The 24,064-nt window shown below is 37.4% G+C and overlaps 1 protein-coding gene across 1 annotated transcript in view; it reads right to left on the minus strand.

Annotated features, from left to right (window-relative positions):
• Positions 1–15,469: 15,469 nt before the first annotated feature.
• Positions 15,470–24,064, minus strand: part of EED (embryonic ectoderm development) — a 32,758-nt gene continuing 24,163 nt past the window's right edge. The window contains 3 exon segments of the mRNA XM_036861744.1: positions 15,470–15,805; positions 16,222–16,295; positions 17,030–17,188. Coding sequence (XP_036717639.1) covers positions 15,679–15,805; positions 16,222–16,295; positions 17,030–17,188 — 360 coding nt within the window. The 3' untranslated portion in view covers positions 15,470–15,678.

Here is a 24,064-nt window from a genome sequence, read left to right on the forward strand (position 1 = left end):
GTGAGTTTAGTATCCTTTCTCCAGACTATGAAAGCCAGCCTTCTATTCACCAAACTATATTATTTTTAAATACAAAAGTTCTTTGTAACTAAAGAGAGCAGAAATAGATACAATGTATGCAAGTGAAGAAAAGTGTTTCAGAGGAAAATACCTCTCCAATAATCAGAGCTCTCTGAAATAAGAATAGGTAGATATAGAATAGTGATTTCTCCCATTCACAGTGATATTTTAACCAAAGCTGAAATCCACTTATATTGTTAAGGAGATTCATAGAAAACTTGGGAAATTTTACCTAGGACAAAAAAAAATTACAGACCAATATCACTCATGAATACACATGCAAAAATCCTCAACAGAATACTAGCAAACAGAATCCAGCAACACATTAAAAGGATCATACACTATGATCAAGTGGGATTTATCCCAGGGATGCAAGGATTCTTCAATATACACAAATCAATCAATGTGATACACCATATTAACAAATTGAAGAATAAAAACCATATGATCATCTCAATAGATGCAGAAAAAGCTTTTGACAAAATTCAACACCCATTTATGATAAAAACTCTCCAGAAAGTGGGCATAGAGGGAACCTACCTCAACATAATAAAGGCCATGTACAACAAACCCACAGCAAACATCCTTCTCAATGGTGAAAAAGTAAAAGCATTTCCTCTAAGATCAGGAACAAGACAAGGATGTCCACTCTCACCACTATTATTCAACATAGTTTTGGAAGTCCTAGCCACGGCAATCAGAGAAGAAAAAGAAATAAAAGGAATACAAATTGGAAAAGAAGAAGTAAAACTGTCACTGTTTGCAGATGACATAATACTATACATAGAGAATCCTAAAGATGCTACCAGAAAACTACTAGAGCGAATCAATGAATTTGGTAAAGTTGCAGGATACAAAATTAATGCACAGAAATCTCTTGCATTCCTATACACTAATGATGAAAAATCTGGAAGAGAAATTAAGGAAACACTCCCATTTACCACTGCAACAAAAAGAATAAAATACCTAGGAATAAACCTACCTAGGGAGACAAAAGACTTGTATGCAGAAAACTATAAGACACTGATGAAAGAAGTTAAAGATGATACCAACAGATGGAGAGATATACCATGTTCTTGGATTGGAAGAATCAATATTGTGAAAATGACTATACTACCCAAAGCAATCTACAGATTCACTGCAATCCCTATCAAATTACCAATGGCATTTTTTACGGAACTAGAACAAAAAATCTTAAAATTTGTATGGAGACACAAAAGTCCCCGAATAGCCAAAGCAGTCTTGAGGGAAAAAAACGGAGCTGGAGGAATCAGACTCCCTGACTTCAGACTATACTACAAAGCCACAGTAATCAAGACAATATGGTATTGGCACAAAAACAGAAACATAGATCAATGGAACAAGATAGAAAGCCCAGAGATAAAACCACGCACCTATGGTCAACTAATCTATGACAAAGGAGGCAAGGATATACAATGGAGAAAAGACAGCCTCTTCAATAAGTGGTGCTGGGAAAACTGGACAGCTACATGTAAAAGAATGAAATTATAGCACTCCCTAACACCATACACAAAAATAAACTCAAAATGGATTAAAGACCTAAATGTAAGACCGGGCACTATCAAACTCTTAGAGGAAAACATAGGCAGAACACTCTATGACATAAATCACAGCAAGATCCTTTTTGACCCACCTTCTAGAGTAATGGAAGTAAAACCAAAAATAAACAAATGGGACCTAATGAAACTTAAAAACTTTTGCACAGCAAAGGAAACCATAAACAAGACAAAAAGACAGCCCTCAGAATGGGAGAGAATATTTGCAAACGAATCAACAAAGGATTAATCTCCAAAATATATAAACAGCTCATGCAGCTCAATATTAAAAAAACAAACAACCCAATCCAAAAATGGGCTGAAGACCTAAATAGACATTTCTCCAAAGAAGACATACAGATGGCCAAGAAGTACATGAAAAACTGCTCAACATCACTAATTATTAGAGAAATGCAAATCAAAACTACAATGAGGTATCACCTCACACCAGTTAGAATGGGCATCATCAGAAAATCTACAAACAACAAATGCTGGAGAGGGTGCGAAGAAAAGGGAACCCCCTTGCACTGTTGGTGGGGATGTAAATTGATACAGCCACTATGGAGAACAGTATGGAGGTTCCTTAAAAAACTAAAAATAGAATTACCATATGATCCAGCAACCCCACTACTGGGCATATACCCAGAGAAAACCATAATTCAAAAAGACACATGCACCCCAATGTTCATTGCAGCACTATTTACAATAGCCAGGTCATGGAAGCAACCTAAATGCGCATCGACAGACGAATGGGTAAAGAAGATGTGGTACATATATACAATGGAATATTACTCAGCCATGAAAAGGAACGAAATTGGGTTATTTGTTGAGACGTGGATGGATCTAGAGACTGTAATACAGAGTGAAATACAGAGTCAGAAAGAGAAAAACAAATATCGTATATTAACACATATATGTGGAACCTAGAAAAACGGTACAGATGAACTGGTTTGCAGCGCAGAAATTGAGACACAGATGTAGAGAACAAACATATGGAAACCAAGGGGGGAAAGCCGTAGGGGTGGTGGGGGTATGATGAATTGGGCAATTGGGGTTGACATGTATACACTGATGTGTATAAAATTAATAACTAATAAGAACCTGCTGTATAAAATTTAAAAATTAAAAAAAATACAATTAAAAAAGTAAGAAAGAAATAAGAGCACAAACTCTATCTTCTTTGACCTAAGCGATATCTATAACTCCAAATCACAAAGATATCAGTGGAAAGTGGATAGAAGAAAGACAAGTGACTTAGCAGAGCAGAGGAAGGTCAAACTTAAGTACCTATAGAGAAAGATAATAAGTACCAGAGAAGTTCAGGAATTGGAGATGCCAGGGGCCACAGAAGGCAGGGGTAAGGCAGTAGACTGAAACATGTAGATTGCTTAAAACTGATGTAAGGTTTTGTGTCTTACTCTCATCAGCACCTCAGCCATTGGTATGAAATCTCTGGAAAAAAAGTGAATCAGAGAGGCCCCAGGCACTAGGAAACCAGATACTGAAAAAAGGTGTTATGGGGCAAGGCCACTATGTACAGATTAGGTCCTGAATAAGAGTGCCCGGGTGAGAGAGGAGCAGTTGGCTCACCAAGTCAAACACACTAACGTAGTACTGTGCCACCCAAAGTGGGGGTGGCTTTTCTAAAACATCCACTTGGAGGATGGGGGTGCCTTTTTCTATATCATCCATGCAGAGAGAGATATCTCTTATTAAGTCATCCATAAGGGATGAGGGTCACTTTGTAAAAACTCATGTAATAATACAAAACTCTTTCATGATTAAAAATAAAAATTCAATTAACCAAGAATAGAAGGGAACTTCCTCAACCTGATAAAGAGCATCTATAAAAATCCCACAGCTAACATCATACTTAATGGTGAAAGTTGTATGCTTTCCTCCTAAGATCAGTAACAAAACAAAGATGTCTTCTCCAGGCACTTCTATTCAACATTGTATTGGAGATTCCAGCCAAAGCAGTGAGGCAAGAAAAAGAAATAAAAGGCATCCAGATTGGAAATTAAGAAATAAAACTATCTCTATTTGTGACATGAGCTTGCATATAGAAAATCCTAAGGAATCCACTAAAAACTATTAGAAGTAATAAACAAGTTCAGCAAGGTTGTAAGATACCAGATCAATATACAAAATTCAGTTGTATTTCTAAACACTTAGAATGAACAATCCAAAAATAAAAATAAGAAGACAATTCCATTAACAATAGCACCAAAAAGTAAAATACTTAGGAATAAATTTAAGAAGGAAAGCATAAAACTCATACTCCAGAAACTATAAAAAATAAGAAATTAAAGATCTGAATAAATGGAAAAACATCCCATGTTCATGGGTCTGCAGACTTAACATTGTTAAGATGGCAGTATTCCCTAAATTGGTCTATCAATTCAATGCACTATCAGAATCTCAGCTGACTTTTTTGTAGAAATTGACCACTTGATTCTAAAATGTATAAGAAGGGAGACCCAGAATAGCCTAAACAATCTTGGAAAAAAAAAAAGAAAAGAACAAACTAGGATGATTAACACTTCTCAACTTCAAAAGTTATTGCAAAGCAATGATAATGAAGACAGTGTAGTATTGAGACAGAAATAAATACGTAAATCAATGGAATAGAATTGAGAGTCCAGAAATAAATTATATGGTCTACGGTCCACTGATTTTTCAACAAGGGTGCCAAGACCATTCAATGGGGGAAAGAAAAGTCTTTTCAACAAAGATTCCTAGACAACTGGATAGCTACATGCAAAAGAAAAGCCTCATGCCATATATAAAAATTAACTCAAAATTGATCAAAGGTCTAAATGTAAAAACTAAAACCATAAAACTCTTTGAAGAAAACATAGGGGTAAATCTTCATGACTTTGGATTTGGCGAAGGATTCTTAGATATGACACCAAAAACATAAGCAAAAAAAAAAGAAAAAAATAGATCATCTGAACTTCATAAAAATTAAAAACTCTAGTGCTTCCAAGGAAACCATCAAAAAAGTGAAAAGACAACCACAGAATGGGAGAAAATATTTGCAAATCATAGATCTGATAAGGGACTTGTATCCAGGATAGATAAAGAACTTTTACAGCTTAAAAACACAACCCAATTTTTAAATGGACAAAGGATCTTGTATTAATTTCCTAAAGCTGCCATAACAAATTACCACAAACTAGGTAACTTAAAACAACAGAAATTTATTCTCTTACAATTCTGGAGGCTAAAAGTCAAGATAGGTGTTGGGAGGGCCATGTGCCCTGTGGAAACTCTGAGGAAGAATCTATTCCATGCCTCTCTTCTAACTACTAGGGGTTGCCAGTAGTCCTTGGCATTCCTTGATTTAAGACTCATCATTCCAAACTCTGCCTCTATTTCATATTGTGTTCCTCCCTCTGTGTATATGGGTCTCTTCTTTTACAAACCTCAGTCGTTATATTTAGGATTCACCCTAATCCAGTATGGCCTCAACTTAAATTGATTACGTCTGCAAAGACCCTATTTCTAAAAAGATCACATTCACTGGTACCAGACTGACATGAATTTGGGGGAGGACACTATTCAACCCACTGTAAACATCTGAATAGACATTTCTCCAAGGAAGATACACAAATGGCCAATAAGCATATGAAAAGATGCTGGACATCACTAGTCCTCAGGGAAATGCAAATCAAAACCACAATGAGTACACTTCACATTCACTCCAATGGCTAGAATCATAAAGTCAGAAGCAAGGATATTGGAACCCTCATACCCTGCTTGTGGGAATGTAAAATGGTGCAGCTGCTTTGGAAAACAGACTGACAGTTCCTCAAATGATTAAACATAGATATACTACCAAATGTAAAATAGATAGCTAGCGGGAAGCAGCAGCATAGCACAGGGAGATCAGCTCGTTGCTTTGCGAAGACCTAGAGGAGTGGGATAGGGAGGGTGGGAGGGAGACGCAAGAGGGAGAGGATATGGGGATATATGTATGCATATGGCTGATTCACTTTGTTGTACAACAGAAACTAACACAGCATTGTGAAGCAATTATACTCCAATAAAGGTTATAAAAAAAATAAATAAACATAGAGCCACCATATGACCCTGTGATTCTACTCCTAGGTATATACTCAAGAGAAATGAAAACAGATGTTCACACAAAAACTTGTATATGAATGATTATAGCAACATTATTCATAATACCCAAAAGGTGGAGACAAATGTCCATCAATGGATGAATGGATAAACAAAATGTGGTACATTGTACAATGGAAAATTATTCATATGTTATTACATATGATTCCACCCATACGAAATATTTAGAATAGAGAAATCTATAGAGACAGAAAGTAGATTAGTGATTGCTTAGGGCTGGGGTAGGTGAGGATGTGGAGATGGGGGTGATAGATAGCTAAAGAGCATGTTTTTTTTTTTTTTAACCATCTTAACAGTTTTTTAAGTGTACAGTACAGTAGTATTAACTATATCACCTTGTTGTGCAGCAGATCTCTAGGATTTTCTCATCTTGTAAAACTGAAACTCTATGCCTGTTGAACAATTGCCCAATTCCCCCTCCTCTAGGCTTTTTGAGGTGATGAAAATGATCTGAAATTGACACTAGTGATGTTTGCACATATCTGTGAATATACTAAAAACCATTGAATTATATATCTTGAATGAATTGTATGGTATGTGAATTATATTTCAAGAAAACTATTTTTAAAATCAGTACCATTTGGCCTCTCACCTTCTGAGATGGCCCACACTCTGTCTGTGGAGTATGTATCTCCCTGAATAAACCTTCTTTCACTTTAAAAGAAATTAATTAATTAATTAAATAAAATCAGTACCATTTACAATAGTATCAAAAACAAAACAAAACAAAACAGCTCATGCAAAAGTACCTATGAGCAAGTGGGTAGTCCTGGAGTGGGGACAGGGGGATTACATGAAAGTCTCCCCCCCTCCTCCACAACACTGACATCAAGGCTCATATTTGCCAGGTAGGAGACTGAAGCATCCTTCTCAGGAAAAAGTGACCACCCCAGAGCTACAGATATCTTGAAATCTCCAGTGACAAAACTGACAGGCTGCCTAATAATAGTGAAACATTCTATTCACAAATAACAGCCTCCTCACAGTTTTTTGCTTTTTTTTTTGGCCGTGCTGTGCAGCTTATGGGATCTTAGTTCCCCGCCCAGGGATCAAACCCATGCCCCCTGCAATGGGGGTGCAGAGTCCTAACCACTGGACCACCAGGGAATTCGCCACATTTTTTGCTTATAAATGGAACATGCCACTAAGGATCAACACACATTTGAGGAAAATTGCTATCATGAAAGAGAAAGACCAAGGCAAATAAATAGTTGGGGCAGCAGGGGCAGGGGAATGAATTCAGTAGAAACAAAACAATACAAGGAGCAAAAAAAATAAAATGCTGTAGGTATTATCCAGAGAGAGAAATAGAGTGTGTCATTGAAACAAAAATTGAATGCTATAAAAGGAAAATCAGAGAACAAGAAAGAACCCATGGAACTTGAAAATATGAGGGCTGAAAAGACAGTTTTTAGAGTTTAGAAGTGTTGTAAGATAAAGTCAAGGAATTCTCCCAGAGAAGAGAGGGAAAGAAAGAAAGGGAAATGAAGAGAAAAATGATAAAATTAGAAGATCAATACAAGAGGTTCAATATTTGACCTAATGGGAATTCCTGAGAGAATAAAGAAAACACTGGACAATAAATTATCAAATAAATACTATTTTCTTTAAAAAAAAAAAAAAATCCCAGAACTGTAGAACATGAGTCTCCAGAAGGAAGAGGCTCACGGACTACCCAGCAATATGAATAAAAAACCCACACCAAGGCTCATCCTCATGAAATTTCAGAATATGGAACTAAATAGAGATTCCATGAAGGTAAAAGAAAAAATTATGTACAATGATTGCAGGCCAAAGTGAATTGACCTCTGTGTAGCAACACTGAACACTGAAAGACAAAGGAAAGGTACCTTCAAAATTCTGAGTGTAAATTATTTCTATATCGAGTTCAATATCCAGCCAAAATTACAATCAAGTAAAGGGCAAACTAAAGATATTTTCGGACCTGCAAAGTCTAAAAAAAAAAAATTACCTCCCATATGTCCTTTCTCAGTAAGTTACTGGATGTGCTCCTCCCAAACAAGGGAAGAAACCAATAAAGAGGAAGACATGAGACAAGATTCAGAACACAAGAGTTTCCACTAAGGAGAGTGATAGAATGTCAAAGGTAATGGCAAACAGAAGTCCCAGGAAATTATGCAAAGAGCACCCAATTCAGGAATCCTCAAAAAAATGAATAGATTATTTGACATGTCTGACAACATGCAAAGTTATACAGAGAGGTGTTTCATGGAGCTGGTGGATGGATAAAGACTTAGCCTAAGTCAGATATTCAAACTAAAGCTGAAAAAGAGGCCATTATTTAGGCCAGTGCCAATAAAATGACTTAGCACAGAACAATATTACATGAATGTATTTGTTCCATATGGCTGCTGTAACAAAATGCTACAAATTTGGTGGCTTAAAACAGCACACATTCAGAAGTCTGAAATCAGTTTCACCTGGCTGCAAACAAGTTGCCATGAGGGCTGCACTTCTTCCAGATGCTCTAGGGGAGAATCTGTTTTCTTGCCTCTTCCAGATTCTAGAGCTGAGTTCTTGGCTTATTCCATCTTCAAAGTCAGCGGTGTAGCATCTTGCTTCAGTCCTCACATTGCCTTCTCCTCTGTCAGATATCACTCTCCTTCCCTCTTATAAGGATATTTGTGATTGCATTTAAAGTCCAACGAAATAATTCAAAATAATCTCCATATCTCAAGATCCTTAGCTTAATCATATTGGCAAAATCTCTTTTGCCATATGAAGTAACATTCACAGGTCCTGACTATTTGGGGAGGGCATTATTTAGCCTACCAACACTATCTTAATAAAAACTCCAAATGTGGGTTAACTAGAAATTATTTAACTACATTAAGAAGATGGAAGAACAATGGAAAAGAGTATGAAAAAGAATATACATATATATGTATGCACGTATGCATAGCTTAATCACTTTGCTATGATTAACACAGAAATTAACACAACATTGTAAATCAACTATACTTCAATAAAATAAATTTAAAAAGAAGATGGGAAAAAAGGAAGAGGAAGTGTGGATAGCTAAAATCCTCTTCTAACCAATGCTGTCAGAAAATCATCAATAACAATCATATGGTACAAGAATTTCCGCTCAGGAAAAGACATATTGGTGATTTGAAACTTTCCAAGTGATAGTTCTGTCCTGAAGGGAGATCTGAATGGCTTTCTCCTGTTACTCATCTTATCACCTGCGGTAGATTGCAAAAAAGCACAAATACTTCCTCTCCCTGTGTCCATGACCTTGCAGTGTGACTTTCCAGACAGAGTCTGTTTCTTTACCCTCGTGGCCGTCTTACTTGATTTGACCAAAAGAATGCAACGGAAGTGATGTTGTGCCCTTTCCATGCCCAGGCCTCAAAAATATTTGCAGGTGGCTGCTCTAGTCCTTGGAACTTTGCCAGCCTACCACAGCAACAAGCCAAGGATAGCTTGCTGGATAAGGAGAGACACCTGGCCCCATTGCCTCAGCCAACAACCAGTCAAACCCCAGGAGCAGAGCTACCTGACTGGAAGTTGACCAGACACATGAATGAACCCAGTCAAGACCAGAAGAACCACTCCGCTGAGCTCAGCCCAAATAGAATCATGAGATAAATAAATCTGAGATGTTTTGTTATGCAGCAAAAGCTAACTTCTGTGTAGTTCTTTCACTGATGTGATTACTTTTTATTTATTAATTTTCCTTCCCTGTAACAAATACTGGTAGTTATCTATTTAATATCCATTCCCTCCTTCTTCCTTGTTAACCCCAATTTTGTTCAGGAAGGCACCCCTCCTCCATGAGACTCAGGAGCCCCAGAAGAAGACCCTGCTTAATCTAATCAACAAATTTCCATTCCCTTGGCAGTGATTGGTTTAGGATCAGTCCCATAACCCAATTCTGGTCAATGGCACTTGGGAGGAAGTCTGCTGGGGGCTTCTGAGAAAGGTTTCTTGGTCTTAAGAAAGTCACACGAAAAGATGGTCACTTTCTCCCTCTACATTGATATATCTGAAAGTGACACCTAGAGTTGTAGCAATCATCTTGAAACAACCTGAGAACAACCTAAGTAAAAAAGCACACTCAGGAAGAGCAAAGAGATGAAAATAACTTGAGTCTTTATTAATGTCTTATGCTGTTAAACCAACCAGCCCTGGAGCCAATGTCCTACCTCTGTACTTATGGTCATGCAAAATAATATATTTTTTTCTATTGCTTAAGCCAATTTTAATTGACTTTGTTGTTACCTATGGCTGATGTTATAATTAACACAACTCTTACTAGAATATAAGCTCCGAGAGGGCAGGGACCCTGTCTGTTTTGTTTGCCACTCTATCTCCAGTGCCAAGCCCAGCATCTACCCCCTAGTAAGCATTTCATAGTTATTTACTGAATGAATGAAAGTATATCAATGATCATTAAATACATCCGCGGTTGACACTTGACTAGATAGTATAAACATCTAATTAGGGAGCCTGACTCTTCTTGATTGTGAGCCCTTCAAGAACGGGACTCTATGTTTGCTCCCCAGTACCTGGCATACAGTAGATCCTCTCTACACGTTTGTTGAATAAATGTTCTATGATACTGAATTCTGCCAACTTTCCAGCAGGGGGTGCACACAACTAGGTGTTCTGGGCGCTAGGTACTCTCCTTTATCGGCTCATCAGCCTCTCCTCTGCCGCCTTCCCCTCCACCTTCCCCGCAAGGAGCTAAAGACCACAGCAATGCCTACGGGGAAGCCCAGGAGAAGGGACTTTTCCATATTCAGAACCTCAGTGTCTGTCCTGTCCCAGCTTCCAGCACCTGTTAGAGAAAGCTGAGAACATGCTCTATAAACAGAGAAAGTTCTCTTTAGTTCAGGGTCAAGCAAATGTTTTCTGTAAAAGGTCAGATAGTACATGTTTTGGGCTTCCTAAGCCATAAGGTCTCTGTGCTGACATGCCTTTATAACACCAAGAATTGTGGAACCAACCAGCCTGGGAGACTGCCCTACCTCTGTACTTCTGGTTATGCAAGATAATATATTCCTTTATTGTTTAAGCCAGTTTTAGCTGGCTTCATTGTTAATTATAGCTGAAGATATAATTAACCACCCACAACTAGAATAAAAATTCCAAGAGGGCAGGAAACTCAATAAGTACATACATAAAAGAATAAGTAAAATAAGTAAAAGGAATGGCTGTGGCTCTGTCCTAAAAGCTTTATTAACAAGAACAGACAGGGACTTCCCTGGTAGTCCAGTGGTTAAGAATCCACCTTCCAATACAGGGGACATGGGTTCAATCCCTGGTCAGGAAACTAAGATCCCACATGCTGCTGGGCAACTAAGCCCACGTGCCACAACTACTGAGCCCATGCACTCTAGAGCCCATGTGCCACAACTAGAGAGCCCGTGTGCCACAGCTAGAGAGCCCACGCACCACAACTACTGAGCCCGGGCACCGCAGCTACTGAGCCCATGTGCTCTGGAGCCCGTGCGCCACAACTAGAGAGAAGCCCTCACACTGCAGCGAAGAGCCTGTGTGCTGCAACGAAAGGTCCTGCAATGAAGATCCCGCGTGCCACAACTAAGACCCGACGCAGCCAAAAAAGAAAACCACAAGAACAGACAGCTGGCCAGATTTGGCTGAGCCCTGCTTTAGGTAAACAGGCACTGCCTAAGGCAGTGGTTTTCAAACTTTAAGGTTTGTCAGAATCACCTGTAGGGTATGTTAAAACACTTATGGCTAGGCCTCACCTGAGTTTTTCAGTAGGTCTGGAGTAGGGCTGAGAATTTTAATTTCTAAGAAGTTAGGGTTGCCAAATAAAATACACGATGCCCCGTATATCTTAAATGTGAATTTCAGTTAAATGGTGAATGATTTTTAGTTATAAGTATGTCCCAAGTATTGCATTATTATCTGAAATTCAAATTTAATTTGGTATCCTGTACTTCATTCTAAGTCTGACAGCCCTTAGGCAAGTTCCCAAGAGATGCTGATGCTGCTGGTCCAGGAACCACACTTTGAGAAACACTGACCTGTACAATCTCTTACATACTGGAGCTCTGCTATTTCAGAGGTCTTAAGCTGGGAAGAATACCCACCAGCCCAACTCAAGAATCTGAGCACTCAGTCTGTACATGTGAACATGTTCCTCCTTCATTCACAAAAGGGTTTTGTGCCAAAACTAGAAACTTTAAATATGCACTAATTTTTTAAAACAATTATCCATTTATTGTGCACTTACTATGTGAGAGCTTGTTTTCCAGGCTCTAGAGATAAAACAAGAAATAAGGATGATCAGGCCCCTTGCTCTCATAGAGCTGATGTCTGGGACTCATAGTGGCTGTCTGGGGGTAGATATGACTGGACATCCATCTGAGAAGTTACTGGCCTGCACATTGTCAGGTATTTACTTAAGACATATAAACTATTTCGTCTATCACCATGGCTATAAACAGGGACCCTGCAGTTAGAAATTAGTTCAAATCTCAGCCCTGCCACTTACGACACTGTGCAAGGTATTTAACAGCTTTAGTCCTGATTCCTCCTCTGTAAAACTGGGACAATAATTTATACTTCATGAGGTTGTTGAATAGTAAATAAAATAACTCACATAAGGAACTTAGCATAGTTCCTTGGTAGGGAATAAAATAGTCAGTACTCAACTAATAGTATAGCTACTACTATTGAAAATTCAGTGGTTTTCAAAGTGTGGTCCTTGGGCCAGCGGCATCAACAGACCCATGAACTTGTTAAAAATGCAGATTCTCTGTGCCCCACCCCAAACCTACTGAATCAGACACTCTGGGATGGGGCACAACGATGCGTGATTTAACAAACCTTCCAGATGATTCTGATGCATGTTAGAATTTGGAAAACACTACTAAAGAAAATATTATAAGAAGCCAGAAACTGTATGTGCTAGGGGTTAAGAATATCAAGGCCAATAAGGCACAAATCTTCCCTTTCTTTTCCCAGGACAGCTTTACATAAGGCCTAGTGGTGTTCATCTCTCTATTCATAGTGTGTGTGTGTTTGTAGTCCATATGCCCGAAACCCATCAGAAATTCATTTAAGCAAAGATTTCTTAGCTCATTTTTCATTCAACATCCCATTGAGGGCCTAGTGTGAACCAGTGTGTTGAGATTGAGATTAAAAAACATAAGGAAACACTTCTCTGTTTCAATAGCTTTTACTCTGGCACTGATTTCATAACATAGGAAAACACAACAGTGCACGCATTTCAGTGGGATGCTAAAATAAGAGTTTCTACCAGAGATATTATGAAGGGAAGTGGAAGAAAGGCAGTTAACTGGGAAAGGTAGAATCTGTTTCCAGAGGGCAAACATTTAACTGAGCCCCTACAATGTGAATGCAGAAAACAGCTCAGCTACCCGGAAAGCCTCTGCCAAAGCCTGGCAAGGCCACCAGAAGAAAAGAGAAAGGGCATTGGCTAAGTGAGGGGCCCTGGCCAGGAAGGAGAGAGAGACTCCAGTCTATATGGGGTCTTGAACAGCCCCTGTCAAGTCCCAGTCTGTTCACAGCTGTCTCTCTTGGATGTCCTGATCTTGGTTGTGGCCCAGAAGACTAGAGAAAGGCCGTAGAAAGAGGGGAGGCCTGGCAGGAAGCTGAATCAGGCCCCCATCTGAGAACTGGGACAGAAACAATGCTAAATCCCAGACACAGAGGTGACCCAACAGAAGAACTGTTAACAATTCTCCACCACTCCCAACAGTAGCCTTGAACATGAGTTTGAGAGGTACTAGTTAGCCACAGAGAAGTTTCAAATGACTGTGGAAAGTTGTATGGGGCTGGGTTAAAATAAGCATAATCTGTGCAGCAGAATCATCTGGGTGAGTTTTTAAAAAAATACTGAATTCAAATCTCTCAGGTTGGGGCTCAGAGATCAGTCATATGCTCCCTAATGATTCTGGTGCACTCACTCTTTCCACCGACCAGCATCTGGGAACCATTGCATGGCACAGGTTTATACAGGGACCTAATTAATGCAATGCTTTGCACACCTGGCCAATTAAGTTTATAAATAAGTGACTCTCTCCTGTCTACTAGGAGCTCACATTTTAAGGCAAAGGTAATAAATTATTATTTTAGAAGGCCCTTCACAATGGGTTTTGACTTCCAAGAATTACAAACCCTGTTGCAGCCAGCTATTTTCAGGGATTTGAGGGAAACAATACAGCAACATAGGTAGCTACTCAGAACTGGGATTATTAAAACCTTGATTTGCAATCAGTCTTTCAGAATGATAAATCAAACGTTTTTTTATACAAAATTTTAGTGGTTTAAAAAGTAATTTTGCATTAAAAAAAATCAAATAATGGCCAATAGAGTGCTATACATTACTCACAATGATTTTCTGACAACCCATGATTAAATGGTTTTAGAATTAAACACAAATACACACTCACTCATTACACAAAACATAACAGAAATCACCCAACGTTTTACATTTCACATCAGCCTGGGGTAACTGAAGCAAGGAAGGTGAAATGAGTCTGCTTTTATTCATCTGAAGTCTCGCTCTGCATCAGAAAATAACCACAAAACACCAAGAATCTCTTTAGAAATCCACCAGTTCAATTCCAAAATGATAGTCATTTTCTACAAATCACAACAGGTTAACCACTGCGCCACCAGGGAAGTCCCTTTAATTCTGTTCTTGCCACTGCGTACAAAGCACCCTATGTTTGGGACAAAAATCACCAACTACTTTTTTTTTTAAATAAATTTTTATTGATTGATTGATTGATGGCTGCGTTGGGTCTTTGTTGCTGTGCGCGGGCTTCCTCTAGTTGTGGCGATTAGGGGCTACTCTTCGTTGTTGTGCGTGGGCTTCTCATTGCGGTGGCTTCTCTTGTTGTGGAGCACGGGCTCTAGGCGCACGGGCTTCAGTAGTTGTGACACGCAAGCTCGGTAGTTGTGGCTCAGAGGCTCTAGAATGCAGGCTCAGTAGTTGTGGTGCACGGGCTCAGTTGCTCCACGGCATGTGGGATCTTCCCAGCCCAGGGCTCAAACCTGTGTCCCCTGCACTGGCAGGTGGATTCTTAACCACTGTGCCACCAGGAAAACCCACCAACTACTTTCAACCCTATGATATCCTCAATTTACTTATTTCTCTTAACCAATACCCTTCTAGAAAAGGGGACAATAACTCACTATACAAACGTACTCCCCATTTCTTTCATTTTTCAACCCACTGCATTTAACCTTCTATGTCCTCTCCTTCCTTGCTCTACTGATAGTATTTCCCTAAGATTACTAATGACCAAGTTGTAAATCGAATGGCAATAATATTTTTTAACTATAAAGATAGGTTATTACAACATTACATGTCACAACTCTTACAGAATTTACTTATTACAAAATTATTATAGAAGAAATCATTAAGAAATATAAAACCATAGGAAATACAATTTCCAATAAAGATAAGGGTTTAGTGTGGTCAAGTACTGTTCTAATTGCTTCACATGTATTAAATCACTTGATTCTTTTACTTACCCTAGGTCAGTTAGTGGCAGAGCCAAGATTAAAATTCAGTTTGTTCTAGAGCTTATACTTAATCACTATATTATATAGCTTTCTCCAGTTACACAAATAAAACAATAATAATCACTGCAAAAAGATAAGGTGTAATTTTATTACTTTCAACATTTCTTTTCATCACAATGAACAAAACAAAATAAACTAAAATACAACACAGCTTTACAAAAATAAATTTTTATTAAAAGCAGTAGAGTCTGAGCAGGAGACAGTACAAAGAGTGTAAACAATGTAAACATCACTACATTCAGCTCAGCTTGATTGAACGCTGAAAGACAACTCTAAATGCTCTATGTGCCCTTACTAGCAAGATACGTTAGTTCTACTGTACACAGAAAACACACTCTAATTTTGATTGAGAAAAAGTATTTTATCGAAGTCGGTCCCAGCGCCAAATACTGGCATCATCACAAACAGCTATAAGAATGCTGCTATCCCTGCTAAAACTGGTTTGTCGAATAGCAGCACCACATTTATGATGAGTCAGTGTTGTGCATCTAGGGAGAAAACATGACAACAGGTTAAATACCATGCATATATAATGCTGTCAGTATCTAACTTAAAACAATGAATCAGAAAATGAATAGATGTTCCAAGTCATATAGAAAGCACTTGAAACCAGAATACACTTCACTAAGAGCCCAATCTCAAATTTCATAAAATTTGGGTATATTTTAAATCCAAGAGGCACCATGTGACTTATCTTAAAAAAAGAGAAATAACTTATTACCAAAGTACTTGGGAAAAACAATCATTATTAGAATAAAAAAGAAATACTTTACAATACTCTGAGAATGTAAATGTTACAAATGATTTAAGGATGTAATTGATACTTGCAATGCCTTCCTCTATGCTGACATAACACTTTGGAGAAAAAGTCAGAAATTATGAAGAGGAATTTCTAAATACTTACTTGGCTTTATGAGGATCTTCTACTTCTAAATCCCAAACATAAAGTTTGCCAACCTGATTGCCCAATGCAAGCATCTGTATAAATATATTAAAAAAAAAAAATCAAATTATTAAAATAAGCTATAAAGATTTCAAACAATCCTAAGACATCTTTCTTATTTCAGAAAAACATCAGCTCCAGCCTATGGCAACGTTCTTAGTTATTTCTTTGCATCTTATATTTCCTATATTGTGTAAATGAGGATAAGAGCAACTAATGCTTCACAAAGATGTCTTGAGTAAAATAAGGAGGTTATTTTGCAAATTTACAAAGAACTTTACAATTTATTTACATAGTTAGCATGTACTCTTTATTCTGCCTTAAAGAACTGTAGTAAAAGCCATAGGAAATTTCCAAAGCTTTCATATAGAAATAAATACCCAAGTAATTTGTTATCACAAAATTCTAACACCAAATTTTAAAAAAATTTTAGGTAACTAATATTTTGTCTCTATCTTCCACGTTGGTTTTCTATATAAAAAGATTAACACCCTAATCCAAAACAATAAATCTTAGTAACAGATGTTATGGAAAGTAAACACCTAACTGCCACCATTGACACCTGTCGATTTTATTTATAATAAGCACTGCAGATGGTGTGCAGAGCCACAAGGGTAGAATAAATAACATCAAAGGCTAAAGCAATTAATACAAAAAAATCAAGGTAGATTAAACTTAGAGGTAATAGAATACAGATACACTACAGAGAAAACTAAAATTGCCATGGTTTTAAGTCAAATACTTTCACAATGTAAAAATATGTTGCTACCTTTTGCCAGAAATCCATAGAAAACCTCATGTACCAAATGTCACACTGGCTGTAATCAAATCGCCCAAGAATAGTCACATTAGACTCACTGGGTTTAATTTTATCTATATCATCTTCCATTTTGCCAGGTTTCCAGCATACAATGGCATTTTCACAAGACTTTAAAAAAGACAGAAATGAGAAAAAAAGAAATGTTAATCAAAGAACTGAATTTTAACCATTAAAAACAAAGCTTTTTCTCTACTATCATTTCAGAACTCACAGCTCTTAGAACCTGGTTATCCATCTACTGAGTCCAGCGATATACATTCATTTATATTTACAGAGTCAGTATCCACACTTACGGACAAGAAGTCTGATTATCAACAGATTTTGACAGTACAAAAGCATTACACTGTCTAGAATATTCATTTTTGAAGTCACAATTTCTCTTCCAAACCAAAACAAATTCAGCTTTAGATACTTCAGCATCCAGAGACTTGAAGTATTTTATAGCAAACGTAAAATTACAAACACTGTATTAGAATACACAGTTCTTCAATATGGCCCCTGCTTACTTCGCTAGTTTCATCTTTCCCCATTCCACTTCTAAACCCCCGTGGTTCCCTTTGTATCTGGTTAACTATTAATCCTTCTGTCTGCACTACATGATAGGTGCTCAAGAGATGTCATAGGAAAGCTAATGAATTCATAGAAGGGGCCTTAGAGATCAGATTATACAGAAGGCAATAAAAGCAGTGGTTCAATATCAAGACACTGATAAGGGGATGGGATTAAAATAGGCTGAGTTACACCTTCCCGGTCCTGCAACACTGAACCTTTACATATATTCTCTTCAAGCAGCAAGTGGTAAAGAATAGAATGGGAGGAAAAAATGCAAAACAGAGGGCACTATTTATATTCCTGTGTAGGTCAGTGATTTGCTGGCTAAGGGATATTTGGCAATGTCTCTGGCTTCTAGTTAATAAAGGCCAGAGATGCTGAACACTTTGCAAGGCAAAGAACAGCTCCTGCCACAAAAAAGAACTGTCTTACCCAACGTCCACAGGGCCAGGACTGAGAAATCCTGGTGCAGGCAAAGAATGCCTCCTGGAACTTTACAGGATACAGCCTAACAGCCCCATGTGGTAGCTCTGTGGGGTCACGGGGAGATTAGGGAGTGGACAATATGCTTTTTTTCTTCTCTCCCCTTTTTGGATTATATAAAATCCCAGGGATATGGATCTGTTATACAAGTTCTTTATTGTAAAGTATCTTAGAGATCACCTAGTCTGATGACTCTTAACTAAGTACACAATTGGATTGATATAGACTGTACAGCTTTCTTTAAAAATTCAGCTTGACCCCAACCCTACTGAATCACAAACTCTGAGAGGGGAGGCCAAAGCAGCAGAATGTAAAACACTTCTTTAAGTGCTTCTTACTGACTATACTGGTAAAGGATCCTTAATCAGTGGAGTTCCCTCATGGAGAACTAAATAATTGCACTAATGGATGGCTGTACTAGAAAATCATCTAGAGAGTTTTTAAACATTACAAATTCCCAGGTCCTTATGCCAGATTTAGAATATCTGGGGATGAAGCCTAGGAATCTATTTTTGCAATGTCCTCCCAATAGTTCTAATGTGGAGCCAGAGTTGAGACCACCAATATTCAGTTCAGCTTCCCATCTAAAATGCAGAAATCCTTTCCTGTATCCTCTGATTAAGTTCTAAGAGCAGAAATTTTAGAGCTACTCCTTTTTAAATTCTGCTTCCAAAACAGATGAAGTAGAGGTACTCTTTCCTATTTATCTCGTCAAGTACAGCTTAAAAGTCTGAAGGGTAGGGAGGAGGCAGACTGGTTAGGGGCCCTGGGACATGAAGGACATTGAGTTGCTTGGTTTTCTTTTGCCTCTTTATGTATCCCAGACTGGATGCTAGAGAAGGTAGCAACTCAACAAAGCTAACAAGTGAAGACAAAAAAAAAAAAAAAGCCCCAACAAAAGCCTACTCTCTGCAAAGGACCAGGAAAGTGGCAACCTAACATGAAAGAAAATTTTCAGGTAAACACTTAATACCACAGAAAAAACAGTGGACCCGTCCACACATGTGGACCAGCAAAGTCCCAGTGGGGTCCCTTCTCAGATGATAACTAAACACTTCAAATACGTAACACCCTGACTCCTCCCTACCCCTCATGGTAATGAGGTGACTCTCCTCCTCCTCCTCTGCCTGGGGTGGTATTAGAGGAAGCCTAGCAGAGTCAGAACGTTCACAACCACCCACCACTCTCAGTGTCAGTGGAGACCACTCAGGGAGCAGTACTGAGGCCTCCCAACCCCTCTTGCTAGGGTGGTATCACCTGAGGCCCAGTGAAAAGCCTGAACTCCCACCCCAGTAGTAAAGAGACATCATCACCAAGTCAACCAAGTGGGGAACCTGAACTTCCCTTGCCACCTGCCAATAATGAAGCAGCACTCCCCTTCCCCAGCTGAAAATTTATCAAAGGAAGCCTGCTTAAATATCAGTAAGATCCAGAGTTTCCTAACAGTAACCAAAATATCAATATCTTAATCAAAATTCACTTGTCATACCAAGAAATGTAAAAATCTCAACTTTAATGAGAAAAGATTATCAAGAGATACCAACACTGAGATGACATAGATGTTAGAACTATCTGACAAGGATTTTAAAGCAACTATCATAAAAATGCTTCAATGAGAAATTACAAACACATTTAAAACAATAAAAAAGTTTCAGCAAAGAAATAAAAGATAAGAATCACATGTAAATTTTAGAACTAAAAAAACTATAACCAAAATAAAAAACAACTGAAGGGCTCACCAGCAAAAAAAGAGAGATGAAAGAGTCAGTAAATTTAAAGTTAGAACATAGAAATTACCCAATTTGGACAAAAGAAAACAGACTTATTAAATAATAGAGTCTCAGGGACCAAACAAAAATTATAATATTCACATCATTAGAGTTCCTAAAGGAGAGGGGGAAGAAAGTGGGGCTAAATAAGAATTTGAATAATGTCTGAAAAGTTCCCAAATCTGGGACAAATTATGTCCCCCAAAGACAAACCTACTACAGATTCGAGATGGTGAGTGAACCTCAAAAAAGATAAACTCAAAGAAATCAATATCAGGCATATCACATTCAAATTTCTGAAAACTAAAGACGAAGAAAAAAAAATCCTGAAAGAACACCTTACCTATAGGAAAAAAACAATTCAATGATGGCAGATGTCTCATTACAAATGACAGAGACCAGAAAGAAGGGGAACAACATTTTTCAAATGTTTAAAGAAAAGAACCATCAACACAAAATCCTATATTCAGTGAATATATGCTTCAGGAATGAAGGGGAAATGAGGACATCCTCAGACTAAGAAAAACTAAAAGAATTTGTCACCATTCTAAAAGAATGGCTACAGGAAGTTTGATGAACAGAAAGGAAATGATATAAGAAGGAATCTTGGAATATCAGAAAGGAGGAATGAACAACAGAAAAAGCAACATGAGTAAACACAACATTCTGCTTCTTCTCGAGTTTTAAAATTCTGTTTGGCGGTTGAAGCAAAAATTGTAATACTCTGATGAAGTTCTCAGTTGTAAAGGGAATATTTGAGACAATTATAAGTGGAGGAGAAAGAGAGAGGTAAGCTTCCTATACTTCACTTGAAGTGGTAAAATGCTGATATACTGACTGATCACATATATATCATATATATATATATAGTAACACCCAGAGCAAATACCTACACAAAGAAATATACTCAAAAGTAGTATAGATAAATCAAATTGGAATTCTAAAATATGTGCACATAGGTGAAAAAACCCAGAGAAATGAAAAGAATGAAAGAAAATTAAATGGTAAACTTAATGTAATAATTGGTTAGTTAAGGCTCAAATATAAATGGTCTGAATATACTAGCTAAAACACAGTTTGGCAAAGTGAATTAAAAAAATATGACCCAACTATATGCTGTCTTTAAGAAACTCACTTCAGGTATAACAATACATGTAGATTAAAGGTAAAAGGTTTGAAAAAGATGGGACTTGCCTGGTGGTGCAGTGGTTAAGAATCCACCTGCCAATGCAGAGAACACAGGTTCGAGCCCTGGTCCGGGAAGATCCCACATGCTGCGGAGCAACTAAGCCCGTGCGCAACAACTACTGAGCCTGCGCTCTAGAGCCCGTAAGCCACAACTACTGAGCCTGTGTGCCACAACTACTGAAGCCCATGCACCCTAGAGCCCATGCTCCACAACAAAAGAAGCCACCGCAATGAAAAGGCCGTGCACTGCAATGAAGAGTAGCCCCCACTCGCTGCAACTAGAAAAAGCCCGCGCATAGCAACCAAGACCCAACACAGCCAAAAATAAATAAATAAACTAAAAAAAAAAAAGGTTTGAAAAAGATATACCATTAATTAAAGGAAAGCAGGAATGGCTTATACTACTGTAAGACAAAGGAGCCATCAAAGCAAAAAATTTACCAGAGACAGAGACGGACCTTACATAATGATAAGAGGGTCAAGCTACCAAGACAAAGCAATACCAAATGTGTATACACCAACCAACAGAGCTGCAAAATGTTAACAGAACTGAAAGGAGAAAGGGAAAAAGCCACAATTACAGTTGAAGACTTCAACAATTATTTCTCAATAATTTATTAATTATTAGACAGAATAGTGGACAGAAAATCAACAAAGACACAGAAGAATTCAACCACACTGTCAACTGACAGGATCTAACTGACATTTATAGAACACTCCACCCAACAGCAGAGTATACATTCTTTTCAAGCTCCCATGGAACATACCCAAAACAGGGTCATAAAACAAATCTCAAAAAATTTAAAAGAATCAAAATCATAAAGAGTATATTCTGACCAAAATGGAATCAAACTAGAATCAATAAGAGAACGATAACAAGAAAATTTCCTAGCACCTAGAAACTACACAACACACTTCATATCAAAATTTTTATGAGATGCCGCTAAAGCAGTGCTGACAGGGAAATTTATAGCACTAAATGCTTACATTAGAAAAGTCTCAACTAAATAATCTAAGCTCCCGTCGTAAAAATAGAAGAACAAAAACAACTCACAGCAAACTAAAGGAAAGAAGGAAGACAGGAGATAACAGAAAAAAATTTGACAAACCCTTAAAAAGAGTGACAGAAGAGAAGACATAAATTACTAATTTCAGGAATGAAACAGGGGCTATCACTAGAGACCTTGCAGATATCAAAAGGATAATAAGGGAATACTACAAACAACTCTCCACACATAAATTTTATATTAGATGGAATGGATTAACTCCTCAAATAGCACAAACTACCACAATTCACCCGATATGAAACAGTTCATTCGAATAACCTTTTCACTTTTAAGGAAACTGAGTGTTTAATTTTTAAACTCCTCCTCAAAAATTTCTAGGCCTAGAGGCCAGTATTATTGAGACCAAAACCAAAGGCAATATAAATAAGAAAACTTCAGACCAATATCATATCTCATTAATACATATAAAATCTTTAACAAAATATTAGCAAATAGAATTCAGCAACATATAAAAAGAATTATACAGCAAGACCAAGTAAGCTTATTCCAGTGATACAATATTCAGAAACAATCAGTGCAATCCACTGCATTAACAGGCTAAAAAAGAAAAACCAGTGATCATACCAGTTGATGCAGAAAAAGCATTTGACAAAATTTAACACCCATTCATGATAAAACTCTGAAATAATTAGGCAAAAGGACAGCTCTCAACTTGATAAAGAACATCTACAAAAATCACAGTTGATAGACATACTTGTGAAAGACTGAATTCTTTCCCCCTTTAACATCAGAAACAAGCCTAGGATGTCTGCTCTTAACACTGCTATTCAACACAGGACTAGAAGCTTACCAGTGAAATAAGACAAGAAAAGGAAATTAAGAAAAATACAGTTCAGAAAGGAAGATATAAAAACTGTCCTTATTTGCAGATGAAATTATGATCTATGTAGAAAATCCCATGTAATTAACCAAAAACAAACAAAAACCTTCCTGAACTATAAGTAGTTCAAACAGATTGAAGGATTCGAGATTAATACACAAAAATCAATTTATTTCTATATACTAGTAATGAACACAAAGAAATGGAAATCAGAAATACCATTTATTACACTCACTCTAAATGGAGAGACATACCATAGTCAAGGACCAGAAGACTAAGTAGAGTAAAGATATTAATTCCCCACCAAACTGATATACAGGTTTAACACAATTCCAATCAAAATCTCCCCGCCCCCCAAAAAAAATCCCAGTGAGATTTTTAGTAAATGTAGACAAGATTATTCTAAAATTTATACGCAAAGACAAAGCAACCAGAATAGCTAAAATAATATTGAAAAAGAATAAAGTGGAAGAAATCACTCTACCAACTCCAAGACTTATTATAGAGCTAGAGTAACCGAGCCTGTGTTTGTAGTACTGGTAGAGGGAACAGAATAGAAAAACCAGAATCGGCCTCATACAAGTATGGCCAAACAATTTTGAAAAAAGTACAAAAGCAATTCAAAGGAGGAAAGATAGGCTTTCAACAAACGGAGCTGGAACAACTGGATAACTACAGGCAAAAAATGAACTTTCTACCTAAACCTCATACAAAAATTAACTTAAAATGGACCATTAAATTTAACATAAACCATTACAATACTTTTTGAAGGAAACACAGAAGAAAATCTTTAGGACCTAGGGCTCAGTGAAGAGCGTTTAAACACAATATCAAAAGCATGATCCATAAAATAATAATTTTTTAAAAAAATCAATAAATTAATTGAACTTTATCAAAATTAAAAACATTTGCTCTGTAAAAGACCCTGTTAAGAGGATGAAAAGACAAGCTACAGACTGGAAGAAAATATTTGCAAACTAGTTATCTGACATAGGATTTATATTTAGAATATATGAAGAACTCTCAAAACTCAACACAGTAAAAAACAAAACAAAACAAAAACCAATCCAATCAGAAAATGAGAAGATATGAAGAGACATCATTG

Source organism: Balaenoptera musculus, chromosome 8 (genome assembly GCF_009873245.2).
Source record: "Balaenoptera musculus isolate JJ_BM4_2016_0621 chromosome 8, mBalMus1.pri.v3, whole genome shotgun sequence".
In the NCBI taxonomy this organism is placed as follows: Eukaryota; Metazoa; Chordata; class Mammalia; order Artiodactyla; family Balaenopteridae; genus Balaenoptera; species Balaenoptera musculus.